The sequence below is a fragment of the Mustela nigripes genome, unplaced genomic scaffold (genome assembly GCF_022355385.1).
Source record: "Mustela nigripes isolate SB6536 unplaced genomic scaffold, MUSNIG.SB6536 HiC_scaffold_76, whole genome shotgun sequence".
Classification (NCBI taxonomy): Eukaryota; Metazoa; Chordata; class Mammalia; order Carnivora; family Mustelidae; genus Mustela; species Mustela nigripes.
In genome coordinates, this window is record NW_026739491.1 from 2,925,210 (window position 1) to 2,950,532 (window position 25,323).

The 25,323-nt window shown below is 51.9% G+C and overlaps 1 protein-coding gene across 1 annotated transcript in view; it reads right to left on the reverse strand.

Annotated features, from left to right (window-relative positions):
* LOC132008261 (low-density lipoprotein receptor-related protein 4) overlaps window positions 1-21,221 on the reverse strand; it is a 50,514-nt gene extending 29,293 nt beyond the window's left edge. The window contains exons 1-13 of the mRNA XM_059386796.1: window positions 20,942-21,221; window positions 7,254-7,400; window positions 5,973-6,089; window positions 5,599-5,712; window positions 5,060-5,176; window positions 4,598-4,726; window positions 4,240-4,359; window positions 3,679-3,804; window positions 2,954-3,079; window positions 2,628-2,762; window positions 2,123-2,248; window positions 1,546-1,776; window positions 303-459 (exon numbers count right to left, since the gene is read on the reverse strand). Coding sequence (XP_059242779.1) covers window positions 303-459; window positions 1,546-1,776; window positions 2,123-2,248; window positions 2,628-2,762; window positions 2,954-3,079; window positions 3,679-3,804; window positions 4,240-4,359; window positions 4,598-4,726; window positions 5,060-5,176; window positions 5,599-5,712; window positions 5,973-6,089; window positions 7,254-7,400; window positions 20,942-20,993 — 1,697 coding nt within the window. The 5' untranslated portion in view covers window positions 20,994-21,221. The remainder of the gene's footprint in view (window positions 1-302; window positions 460-1,545; window positions 1,777-2,122; window positions 2,249-2,627; window positions 2,763-2,953; window positions 3,080-3,678; window positions 3,805-4,239; window positions 4,360-4,597; window positions 4,727-5,059; window positions 5,177-5,598; window positions 5,713-5,972; window positions 6,090-7,253; window positions 7,401-20,941) is intronic.
* Window positions 21,222-25,323: the final 4,102 nt, after the last annotated feature.

Sequence of the window (25,323 nt, forward strand, 5' to 3'; positions counted from 1 at the left end):
TTTAAAAAAGGAGTCTCTTTTAATCTTCACACAGCTGGGAGGTAGGTGTGCTTTTTTAAAAAATCACAAATTGTAAGTGAGGGAGCAAGTGAGGGAGCGGAGGCAGAAACAGCCTGACCCAAGGGCACACAGCCATTTAGCGCAGAGCCAGGACTCAAATCCAGGCGTGTCTGGGTGCACAGCCCATGGTGTTAATGCCACATTGTGAAGAGGCCCCCCCAGCAAGGTCTGGCCCAGGCGGCCTAGAAACTGTTGCTAGATATTGCAGGAGGGATTGGAAGCTTGAGGTTCAACTCACTCACCCCTCCATGGGGTGCAAGGCAATAGCCCGGGGCTTCTCAAGGTTTTGCCACAGCAGCACCTTCCGATGGGCACCATCCAGGTTGGCCACCTCAATCCTTGATGTCCCTGAGTCGGTCCAATAGAGCTTGTCATGGACCCAATCCACAGCCAGGCCCCCTGATGGAAAGAGACAGCAGGAATGGGTCAGGGATTCAGCCAACGCTCCTCTGGGCTGAAGTGACAGAGCAAAATCTTACATGAAGGTTTTGGGTCAGACACTGTTCTGACCATATTCTGACCACGTTCTGACCATAGTTATGTATACTAACTCACTTGATCGTCATAACAGCTCTGGGAACTAGATACTAGAACTCCTGTGAAGATGAAGGAGTTGAGGCACAGAAGAGTCAAGGAACTGTCCAAGGCCAAGCACTTCTTCCTCACAGCAAACCACATTCTGCTTCCTGAATCCCGGCTCCCTGACCCACGCCCAGAGTCTCCTGCCGCTCTGGCTCATGCGTTTGCAAACTGTGGCTCAGAGTTTTGTAGAGGTGTTTCAGAAGTTCCATAGGCTTATGAGTCAGATGTGCGTGATGCCAGATTCTAATCCATTTCACTGGGTTGTAGAATGGGCTGAGATTATAGAGTGAGCTCTTGTTTTTTTGTTTTTGTTTTTTTTTTTTAATCTGTAAACATTTGGATGTATCTCTCTGGATCAAGGAGACTATCCTTAATACAAAGCAACCAAGACAAAATTCTGAGCTGAACCAAATGCTAAAACTTAGAGCACATTGTAGGGGCGCCTGGGTGGCTCAGTCGTTAAGCATCTGCCGTCGGCTCAGGTCATGATCCCAGGGTCCTGGGATCGAGCCCCTCATCAGGCTCTCTGCTCGGTGGGAAGCCTGCTTCTCCCTCCCTCTCTGCTTGTGTTCCCTCTCTTGCTGTGTCTCTCTCTGTCAAATAAATAAATAAAATCTTAAAAAAAAAGGCTTAGAACGAATCGTAGCTGCTGCCCATAAATCTCTGATTCCAAATGATTATATTCATCAAAACATCTCATTACTATTGAGCCCAATAATGAGCAAATATCATAAACCTGAACCGTTAAAATTCACGTTTTTCGCTACTAGAATTCCATCCAAGATTTCGCCGGAAGAAAAAGATGTTCTGCTGCCCAAGGTTTGCGAGCCACTATCCTGTTCCTTCCACGATTGCTTTGTACATGCTGTGGCCCTGCCCTTCCCCTCGGGCCTCATTCCCTACCTGGACTCTCGAGCCCTGTAGACACAACCTCCTCCACGTTGCTGCCGTTGAGGTTGGCACGGAGGATCCGGTCCAGGGTGACGTCCGACCAGAAGACGAGCTCACGCCGGTGGTGGAAGTCAAGGGCAATGGCGTTCTCCAGGTTGTTGAGCAGCAACGTGTACTCGGAGCGGTGCGGTAGCACCTGCCGGATGTCGATGCGATTGGCGAACAGTAGCACAGGCTCCGGCCCTGGGACGTGGCATAGAAATGGGGCCCCCACTGGGCTCCAGAGCTGTCCCTGACACGTGTCAGCATGCACCCCCAAATCCTCAGCAGACAAATGTGGCCTCCTGCCGCTGAGGGCATGGCCACAGCTGCTGATGACTGGACTAGAAGAGTGGGAGCCTCCGAAGCATACTCTCCCACCCACCCCACCCCAGCAGAGTTTTTCTTGGGGCTCAGAATGCAACTCACAGCTCCACTGTCCTGAGAGGAAAACTCTCTCTACCTGTCAGCAAATCCCCAGGGACTGGAGCCCCTGGATGTCTCCAGGCTCAGCCCTCTTCCCAACAAGCCGAATGTCAACAGCCCTTACCCAGAGCCTTGCAGCTGCGCCGGTCAGGTCGGAGCTCGTAGCCTGCTTCACACCAGCACTGGAAGGCCCCTTCGCTGTTGGTGCAGCCCTGGCTGCAGTACCCCTCCTCAGCACATTCATTCACATCTGGGAGGACGGGGCGGGGTCAGATCTCCATTCTGCCACCCTCTCCCCCCAAATCTCAGGCTGACTAGTCGCTTTCCTGCCCACATACCCATCTTACTCTCCAGGCCCAGTGGGAAGGGTATACAACAAGCGGTTAAGGGCGTCAAGGTCATGGAGACCTGGGCTGGAATCCCAACTCTGCTCTCACCGGCTCTGTGGCCGTCAGTAAGTTACTTAACCTCTCTGGGCCTCAGTTTCCCCATCTGTGAGACAGACAGGACCATCGCCACCTGCTAAGGGGATGATGAAAGGAGGTCGCGTCTGTCAAATGTCTGACCCATGGGAAACACAGCTGTCTGTCCGCTGCCCCTGCCCAGCTCCAAAGCAGGCCCCAGCTCACCCTGGCACATGTGCCCATCCTCGGTGAGTCGGAAGCCCGTGTGGCAGGTACACTGCACCACCCCCCGCACCATCTGGCACTTCTGGGCGCAGCCACCGTTGTTAACATTGCAGTTCTCCTCACCCGTCCGGGGCCCTGTGCCAGCCAAGCCAGAGATGGGAGTTGAGCCCAGAATCCTCCCCCAGACAGCCAACTTGGCATTCCACCTGGACCACGAAGAACAGCTCCCGAGGCCGCACGAATCCCCGGGGAGGATTCTCTTTGAACCACATGGGTGGGGTTCAGCCACAGACCAGGGGCCAGGCCCGCCCACTGGGGACACTCACGGCAGTTCTGCTGTGGGCTTTCGTCACTGTTGTCCCCACAGTCATTGACCCCATTGCACAGTTTCCTCTGCCCGATGCAGCGCCCGTTCCAGCACAGGAACTGGTCCGAGGCACACTGGGGGCTTCCTAGAGAGGGAGGCAGCAGAGCAGGGCGGTAGAGAGAGGCAGGTCACAGCAGGGCAGGGCTTACGTCAACAAAAGGACGGGAGCCTGTCATTTTCTAGGGCGAACTGGAGACAGATGAGACTCAAGGTGGGAGGGTTGGGGTCCGGGGCAGGAAGCAGCTCAGACAGGGCTGGCTGGATGTCTGCATTCGTTTGCTCCCCAGGAACACCACAGTGGGACGGTGAGGGATGTGGGACAGAGGGAGAGAGTGCATCCGCGTGTGTCCCGCACCCGGCAGCATGGCCAGGCCAGTTGGCGCCGTCAGCCACAGAGAACAGTGCCTGCTCACAAGGCCAGAGCAACAGGTGGGCTGACTGTGTATGAGTCGGAACGTGAGAGGTGGCTGATGTGTCCCAGGCCACACGGCTGGGCAGGCAACAGAGGCACCTGGCTTTGACACTGGTAACTGAGAAGGGCAAGAAAAATCCAGGCCGTGGGCAAGATGTGCTGTAAGCATCCCTGTAGCCCACCGGAATGGCAGTGGTGACAGCCTCAGTCCACCCCTGTCTGCCAACTCAACCATGGGCCAAGGGGCCTGAGCGAACCCCGGGAGACTCCACCTGTGTTCTCACAGTTCTCTTCATCACTGTTGTCTGCACAATCGTCCTCCCCATCACAGCGCCAGGACAGGCGGACGCAGCGGCCTGAGCGGCAGCGGAACTGTTCAGCCGTACACATGGAGGTGGCTGGACGAAGGAAAGGCCTCATGAGAGGCTGGCCCCGCTGTGGCCTGAGGCTCTGCCCCTCTGTGGTCCAAGGCCCCACCCTGCCTCCCCAACTGCAGCCCATGTCAGCATCCACGCCACTGTCCCCCTTCACCGTTGTTCCCAATGGCGTCTTTGCGCAAATTAGACAAAAGGTAACCTTTCATCAAGATGCCTTCCTGCCTCTCGTGAGAAAACTGCAGGGACAAATATACAAATCTATATAGTTACAGAATGTGTACATCCACAGTGTGACTAGCATCCCTTCAAACTGAGCACCTCTGTGCTGTGCCCAACCTACACCACCGTCCACGACAGTCCTGCTTGCCCCATCTGTCTTCATCGATGGTGGCCTTTTTGGCTCCAAGAGCCCTTTCCCTACTTTCAGCCCTGCCCTTTGGCACTGCCCCCACTCACTGCAGTTGCGCTCATCTGATTGGTCATCACAGTCCGCATCGCCATCACAGCGCCAGCCCGCGTTGATGCACAGGCCACTGTCACACATGAACTCTCCCGAGCGGCAGGGCTGGTGGGAGGCTGGGGAAATAGGACAGACTCTTGTCTCTAGCCAGTCCCGGACACAGTGTCCAGGGCAGACCAGAAAGCCCGGCCCCAGCACCCACCTCCTCCATCTCTGCCCAACAGGGAGCCAAGAATCTGGAAACTCCTCCCCGGAGCTCGTGCCCCAGCTGGCACCTGTGCCTTACCACCCCAGGAGTTCCTCTGGGCCTGGCCTCCCTCCCTCCTCCTCCGCACTGCTGGCCAGACCACTCACAGCAGTCGGACTCGTCTGACCAGTCTCCGCAGTCATCATCCCCGTCACAGTGGTAGATGTCGAGGATGCAGCGGCCGTAGGCACACTGGAACTCCTCCAGGTTGCAGGGCGGCGCTGGCACTGCTGAGGCTGGAAGGCAGGCAGGGGTAGGAAGGGGCGTACACTCAGGCCTGGACACAGGAGAGAGGCCCTGACTCCTCCAGGGGGTAATTCGTTCAGGCAAGGAAAGTGAGTTTCATCTGGGATGGCCCTGATGGACTTCCATGTGCTTGGACCTAAGCGGGCCCTCCCCTCGGCACCCAGGGAACATGCTCCCAGCCTTGCTCAGCGTCTGAGGTGCTGTTCCTGAAGAGCCCGCCCTCCAGGGCCATGGCCATGCACCCTGCTGCCCCGGCCTTCGGCCCCTGGGATGCCACCCTCTGCCCGGCCCAGCCCACCAGCCTGGGTTCTGGGGCCACTCACGACAGCTCTCCTCGTCAGAGCCGTCTTTGCAGTCGGTGTCACCGTCGCAATACCAGTGCTCGGCGATGCAGCTTCCGTCACTGCAGCGGAATTCCTTGTCAGAGCACTTGCGCATGTCTGGGGGACGCAAGGGGACAGCGATCCTGCAGGAGCCCTATAGGCCGCCCTCCTTTGATCGTCCCCAATGCCCACCCTATTGCCCCTGCGGATCTGACCCAGTCCCTGCCAGACATCACAGACTTGGTGCAGACTGTGGTGGGGGAAGCGGTGGCCCTGGCGAGACTGGGCCATGAGCTCCTATGCCGGGGTTCTCAGGGGGTCCCCACGGCTCTGTCCCTGGCCTGGAGACACTGGGCCTTGGGCTCCAGTCCTGTGGTTCCTGGGGTCTGCATGGTTCTACCCCTCAGCCTTCCTCCAGGTGCTCCAGATACCCCAGGCAGTTCACCGTGCAGCCGGGCTAGAGCCGCTGCTGCTTGTTCTCCCCCAGGCCAGACCACCGCAGCCATCCTCCTCACCCCCACCCCCAGAGCTCCACTCACCACACTGTTCATCACTGTTGTCACCACAGTCATTGTCCCCATCGCAGTGCCACAGGCTCCGGATGCAATAGCCGTTCTGGCAGGGGAACTCATCTTCCTCACACTCCCGGGGGGCTGTGGGCACAGAGCTGTCAGGCTGCTGCAAGCCCAACAGGAAGCCCCAAGAACAGGACCGGCGGGCTACTCCAACACTGCCATAAGGGATCTAAAGCAGGGGGCCCTCTCTTGGGCTCATCTAACCAAGAGGGAAAGTGAAAGGAGGGACAAAGAGCTGAAGACCCTAGAGCAGATGTGGACCTGGGGCATCATTTTCCGATTGAGAATCCCTTCCCAGCAGAGCCTGATGGAGCCCGCCTGGCGCCACCGGCACTCACGACAGTCCTGCTCGTCCGAGTCGTCCTCGCAGTCGTTGTCCCCATCACACACCCAGGAGCGGCGGATGCACTTGCCATTGTCACAGTGAAAGTCGAGAGGAGAGCAGGTGGGCAGCACTGAGTCCCGGGAAAAGAGGGCAACAGAGAATCAGTCTGGGATATTTACCGAGACAGCCTCACCTGGCTGGAGACCCTGTGCCAACACTCCTTCCCCTGCGTCTCCCGACGTGACCTACGGTCCTTCCTCACAGACTCCCATGCCTGCCCCCAGCTGATGGAGAAGCTAAGAAAAAACCACAACCAAGAAGCCACAATATTTGCAGGGAATGGCCACGAGGGGTTCCCAGGGTAGGGTGGCCCAAGGAAACCCAAACCGCTAGGAAAGCAGTAAGAGAAACATGAGCAAGAAAAAGAGGTGTTTTGTTTTTGTTTTCCTTTTCCTCCTGTTAAATGAAGATTAACACATCTGAACTTCCAGTTCTAGAACTCAGTACTTATCCCACGGGGTGAGTCAGGTACCCTGTCTGAGCCATAGGTTCTCTGACTGTAACAGTGGGGGTAATTACATTTGGCTCACGGCGGTCTTTCGAGATAATGCACAGGACAGTGAGCCACTTATCACCACAATTAGCCGAACCGGTGGAGGTTAACAAGGTCCAGGCTGCAGCTTCCAACCTATTAGACTAATTAACCACCCTCAGACATAGGTGCTTCAGTGGCACCCCAGACAATTGGCTCAGCAGCGAGAGGTCCAGGGATCCGGGGCACGATGCCCGAGCCTGTTGCGCGTACGTTACTGTGCTGGTGGAAAGGAAGGTTTAAAGAGACTGTAAGATTTCCTGCAAAGTTCCTATTATACAGAATACCAGCATGAGAAACAGAAATGATCTGCATCCGCATGGAGTATGCACATTAATATATATATACGGAGTACGAGTATATATTCACACGAATACAGAGAGATCTATTTAAAGAGACTGCCTACGGTTTTCAAGGGTGTTTCCTTCCACACTTGTCACAGTTTATTGGTCATATCTGCGTGGAAATATAGGGAAGACAGGAGGATTGGAGCCATATATGCAGTGAAGAAACCACCCTTCTGTCAATATCTGTCACCTCCACAGGAGTCCAATGTGCGGAGTCTGACCCGGGCAGTGCACAGAATACTCCCTCAGACCCTCACCCCTGGGTCCTTCTTCTATGGCTTCCTGCCACTGCCCAGGGTGCGGGGGGGGGGTGTAGGGAGGCTGGAGGTGCCTGGTGGGGGAGGGAGATGCTTACTACAGCCGTCCTCATCGCTGTGGTCCCCGCAGTCGTTGTCCCCGTCACACTGCCACTGCGCAGGGATGCAGGTACACTCGCCGAGGGCACTCACCGCACACGTGAAGTGGCTACGACCACAAGCACACTCGGGGCTGCTGGCGAGGCCTGGGCAGAGGGGAAAGGAACCTGTGAGGGCTCTGCTTCTGCCCAACCAAAGCCCATTCTAGAGAGCAAAGCTGACAAGCCTAGTCTGGAGCCACTGTCACCCAGGGAGCCACAGTGATACAGATCATGCAGTCATGCCTTCCGCCTTCCTCCAAGGCACAAATGGTCCAGAAGATAACCTGTGGCTCTGGATTCATAAGCAGTTCAGGTACCCCCTCTAGGACCAGGCTTTTTGCCCAGTACCCCCAAGAGACCAGAGATAAATGATATCACTCAGAGAGACGGTGCTCTTAGGGAAAAGGAACAAGAGGGAAGAAAGAGTGATGCAGAGAGAAACTCAGTACCCTGCTCTCCAAAGCTAGATGGAAATATGGATGCTTCTGTCTCAGGCCAGGACCAGACCCTTGGTTATTGGCCAGGGAGGAATTCCAGCACTGAAATTAAAATGCAGGGGCCCCTTTTGGAATAAGGAGTCCGCACAGGGGAGCAGGAAGCAGCACAGGTGTTGCGAGTCTCCTGAGCAGAGGTCGGAACTCACCTTTGGGGAGGCTGACTAGAAGAAGCAGAGCCCCAGGGCGGAGGGACCAGCCTGCCTCCACAGAGTGACTGAGACCAGTCTGTAGGACAGGCCACAGCCCGGAGGAAGGATGGCAAAAGCTGCCCCTCCCCCAGGCTCAGCAGCACGCAGCTGGGCTTCCCTATTGAACATGGAGCTATCTGCCTGGCCAAGTCCCATGACCGGCTGCTGTGCCCCCTCCCCAGCGTGCCCAGCAGGATGCCCTGGGATGGCGTGTGAATGGCTCAGTGCCCCTGCTCCAGCCTCAGCTGGAACAAAGGGTTCTGCCAGGGTCACTCTCCCCCCCTCCCTGCATTCATCTAACCCGCTGGGCTGCTGCAGCTGGGAAAGAAGGGGGCCACCGCTCATTGCTCATCTCTCTTCCTTGCTTTCTTCTCCCCTTCCTCCCCTTAGCGGGGCCCTGCCCTCAGGCTGGGGTGGAAAAGGGAAGGAATTAGGCCCAGAATGAAAGGGTGTACTGCTATCCTCTCCAAAAGCAAGGAGAGAGCCCTGAAGCTGTCCCTCTCCAATTGAACCCCCAAAAGGTAAGTGTGAGCATAAGGCATGGATTCCTATCCTACCCTGCAGATGGACAGATGGATGGATGGATGGATAGATGGCCAGCATTTGGGATCAGTGAACCACTGAAACTATAGGTGAAACGTACACTTCTGGAGTAAAGGACCACAGATTTCACCATATCCTCAACCGAGACCTTGCTTTCCCCCTCCACAAGCTAAGGCAATCAGCTGCCCTAAAAAAGATGCTGGATTTCCTCTGGAAGCCAAAGGAATTGTTTTGAGAGGTACAGCATCTCTACACTTCAGAGGAAGGCTTTACTCCTAGCCCAGGGCTCCTGTCTGTCCAGGTCTCTATGCAAGGGCAAGACGGAGGATTCTTCCCCAGGGAAGCACTGGAGACCCAGCCCCATCCTCTTGGGCCTATTCTGAGAGCACTGAGAAGGGAAGGGGCTTTTTTCACTCAGTCCGGGAACAACTTTTGAGACCAGCTCATCACAGCTATTGGCACTACTTTAAGGGACACTGGCTGTCTGGAATAGCAAAGACTAAATATTCCCAAGGACTCCCATTCGGTGGGCTTCCCAGCATGCAGATCCCCCTGACAGGGAGGAACGGGGAAGTGGGAAGATAAGTCTGACTCAGTGGTTCTCAGCCAGGGATGGTTTCCCCCCACGGGGACATTTGGCAATGTGTGACATTTTTGGTTGTCGTGACTGGCGGTACATCTGATGGGTAGAAGCCAGGGATGCCGCTGGACAGCCTACAGGGTACAGGGCAAACCCCACGACACAGAAATTGTCCAGTCCCAAATGTCGAGAGAGGTTGAGAACACAGCAAGGAGCGGGAGTGACACCAATGTGGAATTCACGTTGGGTGAAGGGGTGACAACACCAGAGAGGAAGAAGCCAGGTGAGGGGAGCAGGGGAGGAAAGCAGGAGAGGTCCCCCGGACTGGAGCAGACAGACGAGGCTCCCCTGACCAGCTGTGTGACCTTGCACAAGTCGCTTAGCTCCCTGAGCCTCTGCTTCCTCGTTTGTGAAAAGGATTGGACCAGAAGGTAAACACGGACGAAGCTGACCTCAGGCCCTGGCGCACACTGGAGATGCTCAGTAAATGCAGGCTGGGGGCGTGGGCTGTTGCGGATGCAGGGGCTAAATTTTCCCCAAAGCACCAGGATTAGGAGAGCAAGAACAGCAGGATTGTGGTGCCAGTGCCGTGTGCAAGTTACAAAAGATACCGAAGGTAGAGGAGCCTTTAGTTCCCGGTGGATTTTTTTTTTTTAGGGCCCCACCCCCGCCTTTGGCTGTATGATAAAAGAAGTCCTGATTTCCCCCTCGGACTTCAAGAATAAAGTTCCATCAGGTGGGCATCCAGCTAACTGCTGGCAATGAAGAGCCCCGACTTCCTGCCCCGCAGAGCAGCATGGGAATGATGGCCTGGGGAGGTCAGGCAGCCACCATCAGGCAAACCCTGGGCTTGGGCTCTCCACAGACACATTACTCTCCAAAAAGCCAGCTCTCTGGACAACCGCTGCCTCTCTTGGATCCCTGGAGGTGGAATGCTGCCTTTTCACGCCAGTCCTGGCTGTGATCAGAAAGGACAGCCTTTAACCCTTTTGAACAAAAAGAGTGAAGAAAGGAAACAGAGGAGGGCCGGTGGCACGCTCAGTCTTCACTCTGGAAAGTGCTAAGTTGCAGTACTCAGCTGTGCTCTTGGCCTTGAAAGCTATTTGCCAGCCACACTCCCTTCAGCTTCCAGGGGGTTGGGCCTTTTGACCTAAAGCAATTCAACTATGGAAGAGATCTCTCCCCAGTGTTCCCTACCCTTGATAGGCAAGTCATCCGGTTTGGGGTATACATGTGAATGGGCTCCTAGGGTCTTCCTGGGAGGTTCACCAAAATTGGGCCACTTATACCTTGCCTCCCTTGCCTCAGCCACCTCACCAATTTCTCACAGCCTTGTTCTGAAGGAAAGAAGGGCGGCATCCATTTGGTGGTATATCACATGTAGTGGCACGTTGTAGTAAAGAACACAGATTTTGGAGTCAGAGAGACTGGAATTCAAGTCCTGGTTCTACCACCAGCTCTACAACTTTGAGCAAGTTGATTAAGGTCTCTGAGCCTCAGTTTCCTCATCCATGAAACGGGCACCATGTAAACTGCTGACCACAGGACTAGCATATGACAAAACCTTTATAAAAATACAACCATCATATTTTACTGAGTATGTTACTTACCAGATGCCCTTCAGATGCTTGCTTGCTTGCTTTCTCTCTCTTTCAGATTTTATTTATTTATTTGACCGGGGAGAAGGGGAAAGCATGCAGGGGAGGCAGCGGGCAGAGGGAGAAGCAGGCTCCCTGCTTCTATCCCAGGACCCTGAGATCATGACCCGAGGCAAAGGCAGCTGCTTAATTGACTGAGTCACCTGGGCGTCCCTCAAATACTTTTCTAAGTGCTTTTCTTATGTTCCATCACTGAATGCTCTGACACCCCTGGGAGGTGACACTGCTATTATTGTCACCATTTTACACTTAAAGACACTGAGACACAGAGAGGTGAAGTCTGCAGCAAGGTCACACAGGTACTAACGGAGGATTGAAGGCAGCATTCACACCCAGGCAGATTGATCCCAGAGCCTCTGTTCTTAATCACTTCATTTCACTGCCTCCCAATAAGTAGTATCGCTATTACAAGAATTTCCAAAAGGTGGAGGTCAAAAAGGGGAATTTCTGACACTGAGACTTCGGGATCCCTCTCCTTTATGCATTCTCGATTAGCAAATAGACAGCGAGTTTGTGGATCTCAAGCAGTCAGCTCTCCTTCTGGTCACTGCTCAGACTGAAGACCAACGTCTCTTGCCCTAAAAGTAGTGAAGCAGGGACAGTCTGGAGACCCAGTGCTTTGAACCAGGGCCTTCATGTTGTGTTGGTCCACAAACGAACAGGGTTTCTCACAACAAATAATACTATTTTGCAGTTACTCTTCAGAGTTTGCAAGGCACATGTGCACGCCTACTTGCCTTCACCTTTAATCATTAAAATAACCTTAAGTAGTGACTGCAGTCCCCACTTAATAAGTAAGGTCATCTCCTTCGGCCAAGGTCATGGGGTAAGTAGCAGAGCCAGGATGGCAGCCCCATTCTGACCCCTAGACCAGTACTCTTCTCTTAATGTGACCTCAGGATCTGGACTTGCAACAAGCTTCCCAGAGGCCACTGATGCATCCTTGAGGTTAGAGAGGCACTGCTCTCCACCCTCCCATAGAACACTCAGCTGCAGGGCAGGAGGCACACCTGTCATTTAGCAGCTCACGGTGGACAGTGACTGTACACAGCTACTGAGCAGCTTTTTCAAGTTGAACCAGAAACAAGAAGGCTCACATCCTGTGAATGCCGGGATAGGACGGCTACCAGCAGGACAGGGATGACAGCAGAAAGGGTGGAACCATCACTCACTTATCGTCAGACAAGGATTTTTGCAACACACCGAAGTTCTCCTCTCTCCTCCTGCCCACTGGTGGCAGTGGTGAGGATATTAACCTCATTGAATGAAGATAAATGATGTGAAATGAAATAAACTACCTCCAGGCCAATCAAGGGACCAAGCCCCTGATTTCAGCTCCTTGGGCAGCCCACATAGTCAGTGTGTCTCACTGAAAGGGATGCCCACGGAGCGAGACAAAACTGACATAACTAAAAGGGGTGGCAGCAAGGAGCCACTTAGAAATGAATTTTGCCTCATCCACAAGATATCTGTAGTCGGGAGAACCCTGAGCACCTGTAAGCAGCCCCTGTTTCAAAGGACAGAGCTTGCTTAGAAAACATCAGAACCAACACCCAAAAAGGTCAACGGTGGGCAATAGGAGGCCAGGAAGTGCACCCTTTCCTGATGCTGCCCCACCTGGACCCATGCGGCCCCAGATAAACTGAAAGCCCCTTGTCTGTTCTCCAAAGGCCCCCTGTGCCTCCTCTTTTGGTAGCATTTAGCCCGCTATGGGATCACTGTTTCCAGACCACAAGCCTTCTGGCAGTTGGAACTGTATGACAGAGTTTTCTCTTTGTAGTCACAGCGCACAGCTCAATGCTTGGTATGTAGTAATCAATCAATACACGTTTGTAAAATGAAGGAATGAAGGAGATCTTCAGCTAGAGTCTTGTGCGAGTTGGAGCCAAAGGAAAAGAGGAGCCCGGAATATCAGGAATAAAAGTAGTTATTTCCTACCTAATCTGTCCCGAAGAAAACAGGAATCTTCTTTTTCAGGTGGCGTCCTGGTCCTACCCAGTTCAAAATCACTCTCTTCTCCTGGAAGAGCTCCTTTTGCCCGCTGGATTGGCAGGCTGTGATATGGACCTGTTATGATTCTACTTTTTTTTGTTTTTTAAAGATTTATTTATTTATTTGACAGATCACAAGTTAGGCAGAGAGGCAGGCAGAGAGAGAGAGAGAGGAAGGGAAGCAGGCTCCCTGTCGAGCAGAGAGCCCAATGTGGGGCTCGATCCCAGGACCCTGGGATCACGACCTGAGCCGAAGGCAGAGGCTTTAACCCACTGAGCCACCCAGGCGCCCCTCTATTTATTTCTGTCCCTAAGTCCCTAGAGGCCAGCCTCACCTGGTGTGAGAAGACTGGGTGAAGTCTTTTCCCAGTGGGATGCCTCAGTAAGGGGCATCTTCAGACACATGATTACTGGTCCGTCTCTTGCCACTCTTCACCATGGTACAGAAGTTCGTAATGGTCAGCCTCCCAAGTTATGAGGCGGGGAGCCTCATGTTAACAGCATGGGAACAAACTAAGCTAGTTCCTGGCTGTCTGCCCCTGGGCATGTTATTTAAATCTCTTTACACCTTAGTTGCTCATCAGGAAAATCCGGATTAGCATAGACCCTACCTCACAGGGACATTATTAGAATTAAATTAGTTAATTCATAAACAGCACTTAGCATAATGCTTGGCACATACGAGGCTCTCAGTAAAGGACAGCTCTTATTATTACCATGATAGAATTTGACTCACCGAGAGCGGTCTTATCCAGCCACCCCATGATTAAGCCCCGCTATTTCAGGACTCAGGGTGTCTAAAAATTCTACTGCGGGCCAAGCTGCAGTGTCCCCCTCAAGGGGTTAAGCTGGTGGCATGAATGACCACAGGAAAAGGGGGACAAGGGGACTGTGGCGAGAGTCCTCCTCAATGCCTTTCTCCGGAGGAGCTCAAGGCTCATAAGTATCCTTTGTCTTGGCTTTATCATCAGTCACTTCCTAGGAGGCAAGTATAGAAAAGAGCACTCAGAACCTAAATCACAGAACAATTCAGAACTGGATTAGCTTCCTCTATTGTCAGATGGGGGCAATAATAGTACCTCCTTCACAGGCTTGCTGGGACGTTAAATGAAATAATACATATGAATACACGGTAAGGATTAATAACACAGTTACTGATCCCTTCATCTTCACCTAGATCTGTACTCTCTCTCAACCCAGTAACATAGCTATGATACTGGGCTGTATCCATCCAAGTCCTCAAAAGTCTACTTACCCTGCCCAGCAGCTCAGCCAACAGATTTCACAAATCCAGCATGGCTTGGATGTGGCGGTGCTCTGTGAGGGGCTGCTCAAAATACTGCTTTCCTCTCCCCCTACCTCTCAAAATACAGGGTCCACACAGTAATACATGGCTTCACGAGAGCAACAAACCTCATCTCTCTCCCTAGGAGCTTTTTAAAGCCTCCTTTGGGGCGCCTGGGTGGCTCAGTTGATGAGGCATCTGACTCTCGATTTCAGCTTAGGTCATGATCTCAGGGTTGTGACACAGAGCCGGGTGTCAGGCTCCACACCGGGCGTGGATCCTGCTTAAGCTTCTGTCTCTCCTTCTCCTTCTGCCACCTCTTTTAAGTAAATAAATAAAGCCTCCCTCCGTCAAAAGCATGGAGAAGTTAATCTTTATGCATTGAGAATCCATGAGAAGATGAAGACTGAAAACAGAGAGGGGAAGTCAATCTAAGAGAGAATATAGATAGTTCCAACCTATAGCTTGGATATAAAATATCATATCTTATTATGGCTTGGATATAAAATATTTTGTTATAGCTTGGATATAAAATATTCTATACTAACGGGTTGTATGGGTTAAAGGCTTAACAACTTTGGCTCTGGGTTCAAATCCTGCGCCAGTTACTCACGAGCTGTGTCTGAGCTTTAGTTTCCTATCTGTAAAACAGGAACCTAACATTACGTACCTCATCAGGACACTGTGAGGGGGAAATGTGGTAACGCACCATAAATGTCACAGTGATGGGGAGACAGCAAAAGATTTTATTTTATTTTTTATTTTTTAAAGAACTTATTTATTGGGGCGCCTGGGTGGCTCAGTGGGTTAAAAAGTCTCTGCCTTCGGCTCAGGTCATGATCCCAGGGTCCTGGGATCGAGCCCTGCATCGGGCTCTGCTCAACAGGGAGCCTGCTTTTCCCTCTCTCTCTCTCTGCCTGCCTCTATGCCTACTTGTGATCTCTCTCTGTCAAATAAATAAATAAAATCTTAAAAAAAAAAAAAGAATTTATTTATTTATTTTACAGAAAGAGAGGGAGAGAGAGACAGCGAGAGAGGGAACACAAGCAAGGGGAGTGGGAGAGGGAGGAGCGGGCTCTCTGCTGAGCAGGGAGCCTGATGTGGGGCTCAGTCCCAGAACCCTGGGATCATGACCTGAGCCAAAGGTAGATGCTTAAGGACTGAGCCACCCAGGTGCCCCAAGATTTTAACTATTAACTGCCCCAGGAGTCCCCCTGTATTGTTTAGACCACATATCCCAGTTTGCAAGGCAAAAAATGGTTACCCCTGATTCTTTCCAGAAGAGCAGAGATTCTCATTTTGGGGAGATGCATTTTAGAACCATCTGCTTTTACCCCCTCTCTGAACCTGTAGTAGAAACTTCTTGTCTAAACTGCCTGAGGAGTGGGAGGGTAGAAAGAGAAGGACAGAACCCCCCCTTTCCTATTTGCTAGGCTCATGGATATTATAACCTCGCATCTGTATTTGGTCACCAGAAGGGTACAGTCGACGCAACAGAGAAACTATCTCTTGCCCTCATTCATGCCCAAAAGGGGATGGCAGGCAGGCTCCCAAGGCTGGGGCCAAGCAAAGGAATATTCGGAGGGCTTCCCCCCACACCCCACACCCTGCCTTGTAGGCCTGGCCTGAAATGCAGCTGCTGGGCTAGGAGAGGCACTTACGGTCTCCAAGCTTTATTTCATGCACTGATCAGGTGTCTTTCCCCATATCCTATTCAGTACTTGCCTGAGCCTACACCCAGGCACGAGGAGGGTTCCTCTCCCCCCAAAAAGCTCTGCCTTGAGCCCAGAGCCTCCCCCTGCTCCAGAAAACCTCTGGTGATAAATTATGCAGCAGCACCTTTGTGTCGCTGCCTTCCAGCCAGATGGGAGGTTTGCTCCCAGTCTTTTGTTTCCGGCTTTGCTCCAATCCTTGGCTCTGCGCAGAGGTGAGGGGGGGAGCTCCTGTAGGCCAAGTCAGGGCTTGCAGCAAGTCCCAGCGAGGCTTTCCCCAGTTGGCTCTCAGGCAGAGCCCTGCCCTGCCTCACTCAGACCCGAATGAACAGAGGAAGGTGTGTTAGGGACGCTTACCCTCAATCCACTCTGCTAGAGGAATGCCTGAGTACAGCGAAAGAATGAAGTTTGCTAGAAAGGGCGTAAAGAGGTGCCCAAGGGCACGTAAGATGTTTGCTTCTTGCTAAATCAAAAATGCAGAACAGAAAATGGAGTCAACAGACCGCCAGGAAGGCCAGTGAATCAGCTCTTCTTACCGGCTGCTCCTGGTTACGGTCAACTTTCCGCAGTCCCCAAAAACATCACATCACTGGCACCGACTTAAAAGGAAGAAACAAAGAGACAACAGGGGTCAAACTCTGGGGTGGAGGAGCTGGGGGTTGGGGGTGGGGGCGAGTCCTGGGCTGGAGACCCACATCAATTATCCCTGCACACTGACAGGATTCCTGATTGAAGACGGTAGTCACGAAGGAAGGCGGTGCTGAAATGGCCCAGCCCCCAAATTGGGGCAATTACTACCTTATGAGCTCTGGGGCCTGACTCCTTTCCCAGGCCAGTGGGAGGAAGAGCTTGGAATTCTAAACTGTTCCAGCTCCAAGAGACCTCAGCCAGCACCTCTCACCCCAGGTCACAGCAATCTGAGAGACGCCTGGCCTCATCCCTGATCCCAGAGTTTTAACAAGGAAGCTCCCAGAGGAAAACCCCATCTCCTAGGACCTCTCCTGGGAAAACTAAGGTGGCGTGGGCTCCCTAGACCATGGTTGAGAGAGCTTCACAGATCTCCTTTCTGGAAGTATGCACAGGAGGGGAACTATGCTTAGGTTTCATTAGGTTTTCAATGTGGGGTGGGAGGAAGGGGCAAGATCTTTAAAAGAGAAAAGCAAAAAACCAGGTGAAATGAAGGGCTGACCTTCCATTTTAGCATAGGACACTACAGTATAATGATCTGTTTACCTGGCTCCCATAGTCCAAAGATAAGAACCATCTCTAATCTACTTATGCAAATTTGCTAAAAACCAGCTAACATTTATCCAAGCTTGCAGTAACAGAGTAGGCTGTGTTGAGTGTATTATCTCATTTAATTTTTACAATAGTCTCCTGTGATAATTTATTACTACTCCAGCTCTCCCCTCATTTACGTATAAGAACTCTGAAGTTCAGGGAGAGTTAAGTGTTTTGCGCAAGGTCACCAAGAAGTACCAAAGTCAACATTCAAACCCAGGGAGGCCTCTGCTGCTTAATCACCGAGCTATAAACGCGGTGATTAACATTAGTGCTTGGCAAACGTGTGTTTGCTGAATGAATGAACAAATGAATGGGTGCAGAGCCCAATTTAGGGAATGCTCCTGAGTGTATCTGGGAGAAAGAACCTGAGCCTGTCAGCTCTAAGCTAGATGGAGAGTGATAAGCACAGGCATTCTTTGGAGCTATTTATAGGGCCAAACCCAGGCTCTGCCAGCCAACCAGTCAGTGGGAAGTCTTTCCTGGGACATGGAATCCCACCATGCTGAGAAGGGGAGAAGGACTTCCCTGGCTGAAGATGAGATGCTAATTCAGACACTGTGTGGGGTCCAGATGCCCCATGCCTAGGCAACTGTGGGCAAAACTTGTGGCTGGGCTTCACCAAGGAATGTAGAGATTGTGGCGGGAACACGCTCTAATGGACTTACTCAACCAAGGGCATGGAACTGTCTCATAATTATGAGATGTGCCCAATCATTAAAAAAAGGCAAATTTTCCTAAAGTGGTCCCTGAAATTCCCTATCCAAAAAGTGCCTAGTATTGATCTTCTCTACAAAGGAGAAACAACATAGCCAATCCTTCCTATTTCTCCTCTTCTTAGGGATCAAGAGTAGCAGCCAATCAGTAGAAAGAGTGAGCAAAGACCTATAAAATACTCTGTCCTCTGTGACCTTCTGTGTTCTTTGCTGGCCCAGAAGATGGACATGCCCAACATGTTCTGTATCAAGACACAGCCAGACTGGTTCCCTTGCACCTGTCATTCTTAATACCCTGTGCCAGTCCCAAAGATGTTATCTGATATTCAACAGGGGACAGAAGAGGAAATCCAAAATCAGTGACAAGCCAAGCATCTTTCACAAGTCCAACAAGATCAGGGACAAGGTCAACCAAACACCATGACAACAATCAGATGGAATTCTGATTCCAGAGAATCAGAGACCATTCTCAGCTCTACGCTTTTGCACTCACCTCAGAAATAGCCTTCTATCTACCTAAGCACCTGAGCAGAATTTTCAGCTTTTTGCTTACCTGGAAGAGATCTCCAAGACAAACATGGTTTCTACTCTTCCAACCCTGGTACACTGCCTGAGGCCTCACCTCAACCCTCAGGAGAAAGACAGCCAGGGCTATCACCAGCAATCAAGTTTCTTAACAAAACTTTTAAGGTTGGAGGGTTATGTAGGTTCAGGCCAAACACATAGGCTCTAGGAAAAGCCCACAGGGCTAGCAGCATCCAAGTAAGCACCTTAAACCTTAGTGTATTTTTTTTTTTTTAAGATTATTTATTTATTTATTTGACAGAGATCACAAGTAGGCAGAGAGGCAGGCAGAGACAGAGGGAGGGGAAAGCAGGCTCCCTGCTGAGCAGAGAGCCCATGTAGGGCTCCATCCCAGGACCCTGGGATCATGACCTGAGCCGGAGGCAGAGGCTTTAACCCACTGAGCCACCCAAGCACCCAAACCTTAGTGTATTGCATCCATAGTATAAAACACTGTCTTCTTCATGAGCCCCTGGAACACAGTATTAGGAAGCTTCTTGGTGATATTTCTGGTTGAGCAACTGCTCGGTCTCATTGGTAAACCATGAATCTGTCCTCTCCCCCCATCCTCTACCTCCCCGAGACCTCCAACGATGGTTCAGTATCAAGTTAGGCAAAGTTTAGCTCTTCCTGTCACTAAGTGTCCTTACACATGGGCACAGGAAGTCTCCGGTGCTCAGAAGTTTCTATGAAAGTTTTTGTCCTTGTCCTTGGATAAATAATAATAATAATAATAATAAAGTTTTTATCTTTAAAAAGAACCCAAAGGAGTTATCAAGAACCCTCCCATCCTTTCTCTGTGAAGCATTAAATATACGCAATTTTCTACCTCCAGTCTCAGGGCAGAAGTAGTGTATGCACTTTTGACAGCTCTGGAGCAATAAAATTCTCTTGGACAGTCTCAGCCCAGAACCTTCCAGCTCCCCTTTCCCTAGGGCAGAAGGCGACAATCTCCCCTCTGGGTTTTTTGGTATCCGTTTTTGCCCCCCCCCCCCCCCACTTTTTTTCTTTTTTCCCAGTGCCGTGCCATTTCCCTTGATCTTTTTCAAAACTTCCTCCAGGGGGCCGAGAGGAAAGTTCCATCCCCTTCTCTTGCAGCCCGAAAGGGGAAACCCCCCCAAAAAAGCATAGCTGTCCCTTTAAGGGGCCCATGTGGTGGGAAGAGCAGCTACATTCCTACCCCAGTAGGGCCGCTGTCCCGACACGCCAAAGAGGCTACAAATAACCTTCTAGGAGAGAGCCAGGGCGGGGGAGAGCACAGTGCAAGGAGGAACGTGGCTCGGCCCGGCTACTACGCGGAGAGGAAGAAGTCGGCGTTAGAGAGGGCATGGAAAAAGTTGTTTAAAATCCACGGGTAGTTTAAATAACAGACACGAGAACTCTGTTTTGGATTTGGGAGGTAAACCGATCTTTAAAACGGCATCTCCACGCCCTGCCAGGCAAGTTCCGAAATCGGCACAACTTCCACACGAGCTCCCGGAGCAAGCTAAAGAAAGACCCGGTGCAAGCCCGGCCAGGGTCTAGAGACCCCTCCATGCCGAACCCTACCCCCTCATCGGGGCTGCGAAAATGAGAAGGTTCGCATCTCCCCCAGCGGAATAGGGTTGGGGTTCAAAGATCAAAGTTCTTTGATCTTTGGGCACAAACTAGAGGGAGCTAGCTGCTAAATCACGGAGTACACCCTCGGTGCTAGGCAGCTGCGGAGAACTAGATTCCACTGGAGCCCAAATCACACACAGCAGTTGCGTCCGGGCACCAAACAAGTTATTAATAAGGAGCAGATGAAGCAGCAGTTCTGCTGCCATCCGTCCAGCTCCCCCGAGGGTCACCGCGCGGACCCGGAGCCTGCCTTCTGATGTTCCGCGATACCCGCCCCCAGCCACACTACTCCGGCCAGGACGGCTCTGCCGGAGCCTTCCAGCAGTTTCTTCCCCTGTGTCCCTCCTCTGCCCCTTTTCCAACCCGGCCCCCCCCCCCCCCCGGGAAGGATCCAGGGCAGGAAGCTGATTGGTCGCAGCCAGGAGAGGGAACCCAAAACACCACTAAGGGGAGATGCTGCGAGCAAGCAGTACCCAAAGACCCTCGGTGGAAGCAAGGTCTGGAGTCCGAGGAACTAACTGTTCCCCGAGTAGAGGAATCCCGAGAACCCAAGCATTCCGATTCTACTGGAGCCCAGCTCCGAAATCCGCCCGAGACCCCCCGGTCCCTGCAAAGAGGGCTTTTTACAATTTATGGTTTAGCGATCAACCTTGCCCGCCTCCCTTTCTTCGCACACATTCATTCGCACCAAGGACGCAGAGATCCTTTCTTAACCTGAAAGGGAAGCAGCCCCTAGTTCTTCAAAGAGCAGCGAGGGAAGGCGAGCGGGAGCCTCGGATCTTCCCGGAGCCCGGCCCAGATCCGAGCCGCGGAGGGGCTCCACGGCCGCCGCTCTCGGGCTGGAAGAGCTGGGGGAGCTCCTGCTCCTCTCCCCCGCACGCACGCTCAGGGCTGCTGCTTGGAGAGAGGGCGCCGGGTCTGAGGCCCCAGCCCGCGCCGCCGGGTTTGCGGGAGGTGAGTCCTGCAGCGGCCGGACCCACGGACAAACTTTCTCGGCGGGCCAGGAGGCGCGGGCACGGCGGCGCCGCTTACCGTGTGCGCAGAGCAGGGCGCCAAGCAGCAGCGCGCCCCACAGCCGCCTCATGGTGCCGCGGCCGCCGCCGGCGCTCCCTGTCGGCCGGGGGTCCCGCCGGCTCCCGCGGGACAGCGCGGCGGAGGGAGTCGGCAAAGGGTCCCGGAGGGGGAAGCGTCCCGGTCCGCGGCGGGCGGGCGCGCCCCGCAAGTCGCCCTCCGGCCGCTGCTGCCTCCAGTGCTGCCGGAGCCGAAGCCGCCCCGCCAGGGGACCGGGAGGGGGTGTCCCGGGCCAGGCCGCCCCGCCCCCCGCGCCGCAGCCCCGGCCACCGCCACCGCGCCTGGTCCCGCCCCCAGCGCCGGGCCGGCCCCTTCCCGCCCTCGGCCCCCGCCCCCCGGTCCCCGGCCCCCACCCGCCAGCGCCTCCTGCGCTGGCCGGGCTCCTCTTCAGGCCGCCCCCACATTCCTCGTCCTCGAGAGAGCCCCCCCTCTGTGTCCCCACTACTACTGCTCAAATGTCCCTGACTTAAAACATTATCCCAGCGGCAACTCTCGATCCCTCTCACTCTACTCTGTGCCAGAGAGGAGCACCCAGGCTGACCCAAGTCGCCTGGACGTGACCCCGGCCCCCCTACCAGCCCCAAGTCCAGACTTTATTGATGTCTCAGAATACGCAAGGCTTGCTAATGCATAATCCTCCTAGGTCTTTATTAACATCAAACAAGGGACATCAGGGGGCCTGGAGGCCTGGAGGGCTGTATCTTAACTAGCATTCTCACTGTCAAAATTCCTTTTCTGAGATTTTCGTCTTGCTCCACCCCCACTCCGGTCTAGGCAGCGTTGTTCTAGGGCTAAATAATTCCACGACCTCCCCTTTTCATCTACTCATTTCCTGAGGTGGTTGTCTGGGTCCTGTCGCCCCAGCTCAGACGTCCAGAATTGACCCAGACATAGTTCCTCCTCGCTGTCTTTGTAAATCAGCGTTGTTAGCCTCTTCCCCCTTCTTTGACTTTCTGATCCTGGCAAGGAAGCAAGGGGGTAAGGAAGTAAGTCTTTCCTTGTACTTGCACTTTCCCAGAGACCGGAGCCTCCTCCGGGCTTGCGTCTGTAGGGCCTTACAGCATTTAACTTGCCCCTTACCACAGAAATTTTTAAACTCCTCTCTTGTCTTCGCTTCATGGCCTGTGCTTTCTCCAGAGTGTATTATTAATATGAATTAATTTTTGTTGTTGTTGTTGTTGTTGAATCGTGTCTTGTTACTTTTGTCCAAGCCCCCAGCTTCCTTAGCATCTTCTTATCAGTTTTCCCTCCAAGCTGGTATGCCAACATTCCCCAGCTTTGGGTCTTCCGCAGTCTCCTTAAACCATGTTCCTCTTGCAAGTAATTAGAGTCCAGAAGACCCAAATGCTCCATGTCAGCCGAAGGGAAAGCAATGTGATATCATGCAAAGTGGATATTAGGAGATTTCTCCAATGGCTAGGTGGGCATTTCATCCTTGCTTGTTTTCAGTGCTGCAAAGGTTTTCCCTTCAAATCATCATCTTTGACCAAAGCTAACGTGAACTTAGCAACAGCAGCAAAAACAAGTGAAGTGTTAACTCCTTTAGCTGGTACTTCTTTATACTGTTCTGCCTGAAATTTTTACACAGGTGAAATGTGGTTGAACCAGCATCACCACGGTAACTAAGGCTGAGGCATTTTCTCTGTGTGTAGTTCTTCTTGCTGACTGAAGGCGGCAGTCGAGTCAGGTCAGTTTTACAGGATCCCACTGCTAGGAAAGAGTCGACCTTGATGACCTAGGTCACATTAGCCTAAAATCCAGGGAGAAAGAAGTGAAGAGTAGAAGCTGATTCTAACACCCATTTCCCTCACCCCCCACAATGTTTGTGATGTGTCCTTGGCTGGTCTCAGGGTTTCAATATATGCTGTGTATGCTTTTTGACCTGTTGAGAAAGATCTTACAATTCTGGAGACCACATTTTTTTCCACACGAAAACTAAGGACATGTGGTATAATGAATACATTTGTCCCAAAAAATCCAGGACAGGCAGTCACCATACTTTCAATGTCAGGGGATTAAGAATTTATAAACATCTGTATGCGAAGGATAGGTTTCCTTCCAGAAGGCATGATTTATGTTGTTTTTCTGGGATTGAGGAGGAAGGGGGAAGCTGGCTGTCCCTGTCTGACTCAGGCTCAAGAGACTGCATTTTGTGTGTGCATCCCAAGGCCTCCTTCTCCGTGGTTCAGTGCGGTTCTGGTGCACAGAGCCATCCCTGGCTGCTGTGAGTCATTGAGAATATCAATGGGTAGAAACGAATTTCGTGCATAGTCCCTGCCTGGGTCACCCCCTAGGGTGAGTTAAGTCTTGGCTGTCAGAAACTGCTCTTATGCCAGGAGTGCTAAGCCATATTTATTTTTACCAGGCCTCTCAGACTTTCTTGTTTGGAGTGAGAGATCCTGAAAAGCATGCCAGAATGGGCTGTTTGTCTCCCTTTTATTGTCCTTTGGGACATGCCCCTAGAAAATTTGCCAATTCCAAAGGGGTCCCAGAGGCATTAGTTTCCTCAGAAACAACACCCCTTCCTTCATCCTTCTAGGACAGACCAGGGAACTGAGTTTCCAAGATCAGAATATTGCCCTGAATTAGACCATCACTAATGGTCTTTTCAAAGGAAACACAGGGAGTGCTACAGAAACCAGATAGAAATGGGTACTATTTTGATCCAGCTGGATTGGAATAATTCTCTTATAATCTAGGCATCATTCAGCAATCTGAATTTCTAGATATAATTCATCTGAAAGAGTAAAAGACCTGAAGTTTTACACTTTAAAACAGTGGTTCTTAGTCAGGAGTGATTTTGCAGACATGGGGCAATCCCAGGATACAGTTTTGGGATTGGGTGCTATTGGCAATGAACGGGTAGACTCCAGTGATGCTGGGAAACAACCTTCCATGAGCAGGACATCCTCCCCACAAAGAATGATATAACCAAGAATTATCCATCCCCACACTTTAATAGTGCTGAGGTTGGGAGACCCTGCTTTAAAATATTAAGAACATGAGGGGAGCCTGGGTGGCTCAGACAGTTGAGTGTCTGATTCTCGATTTTGGTTCAGGTCGTGACCTCAGGGTTGTGAGATGGAGCCCCATGTCAGGATCCAAGCTCAGCACAAAGTCTGCTTGAGATTTCCTCTTCCTCTTCCACTGCCCCTCCCACTTGTGCTCTCTGTCTCACCGAAATCAATAAATCTTAAAAAAAAAAAAAAAAGGTTAATGTGAGTCTGCAAAGAATTGTTGCATCGACTCTCCAGAATCACCTTCTTTTTTTTTTTTTTTTTTTTTAAAATTTTTTTTTTTTTTTTTTGAGAGAGAAAAATCACAAGTAGGCAGAGAAGCAGGCAGAGAGAGAGAGAGAAGGAAGCAGGCTCCCCGCTGAGCAGAGAGCCTGATGCGGGACTCGATCCCAGGACCCTGAGATCATGACCCGAGCCGAAGGCAGCGGCCCAACCACTGAGCCACGCAGGCGCCCTCCAGAATCACCTTCTTGTTAACACAGTATGAGTTGAGGGAAAGAGTTCTTAAAGCTGTAGAAGGGAAAACAAGAAAAAGCACAGCTAAAGGAGCTAAAGAAGTCCTACACCTGCCACTTCTGCGTAGGGAGGCCTATTTCCAGTATTTGTTCACTTGGGAAGTATTTATCAAGGACATATTATGTTCCAGGCAAGGTAGAGGCAGTTGTAAACAGATATATTGGGTTCTTGGAACTTACAGTCTGACCGTTGGGGTTGGAAGGAGACACAGGTATGCAGAGACATTGAAAGAATGATCCCACGAATGAATTTAAAGTGATAAATGATAGGGACATTCAAGGAAAATTACTGAGATCTATGAAAGGAGAAACTTGATTTAGATTTGGGGACTCAAGGAAGGCCCGTCTGAGGCACTGACACCTAAGCCGAGCAAGAGTCACAGGCTGGGAGTGGGGGCAGAAGGCAGAAGGAACAGTATTTGCAAAGGCCCTGATCCAAGAAAGAGTCCAGAGGACTTATGGGAAAGTATCATTAACTTTTAGCAGTGGATGCTGTTATCTAAGTCCAGGGGGCTACTACTGGGGAGTGGGGGGAAAAAAATGCAAGTATAAGGAAAGAGTCTGATTGGCATTTTCTTTAATCACAAACGCTTCACACCACCATTTCCAGTGCCAATGCTTTTCATGTTCCAGTACAGCAGTGGTTCTTACTTCAGGGGCTGGGGTACAATGGCTGATTCAGTTCTCTGGCCTAACTTGGGGCACACCCTGGAAAGCAAGATTTTCTACACATATTTCTATCTCCTGAAAGCTTGATAGTCACACATCTGGCATATATAAGTAGAGTCTTTGCAGCAAATATCTCAATATA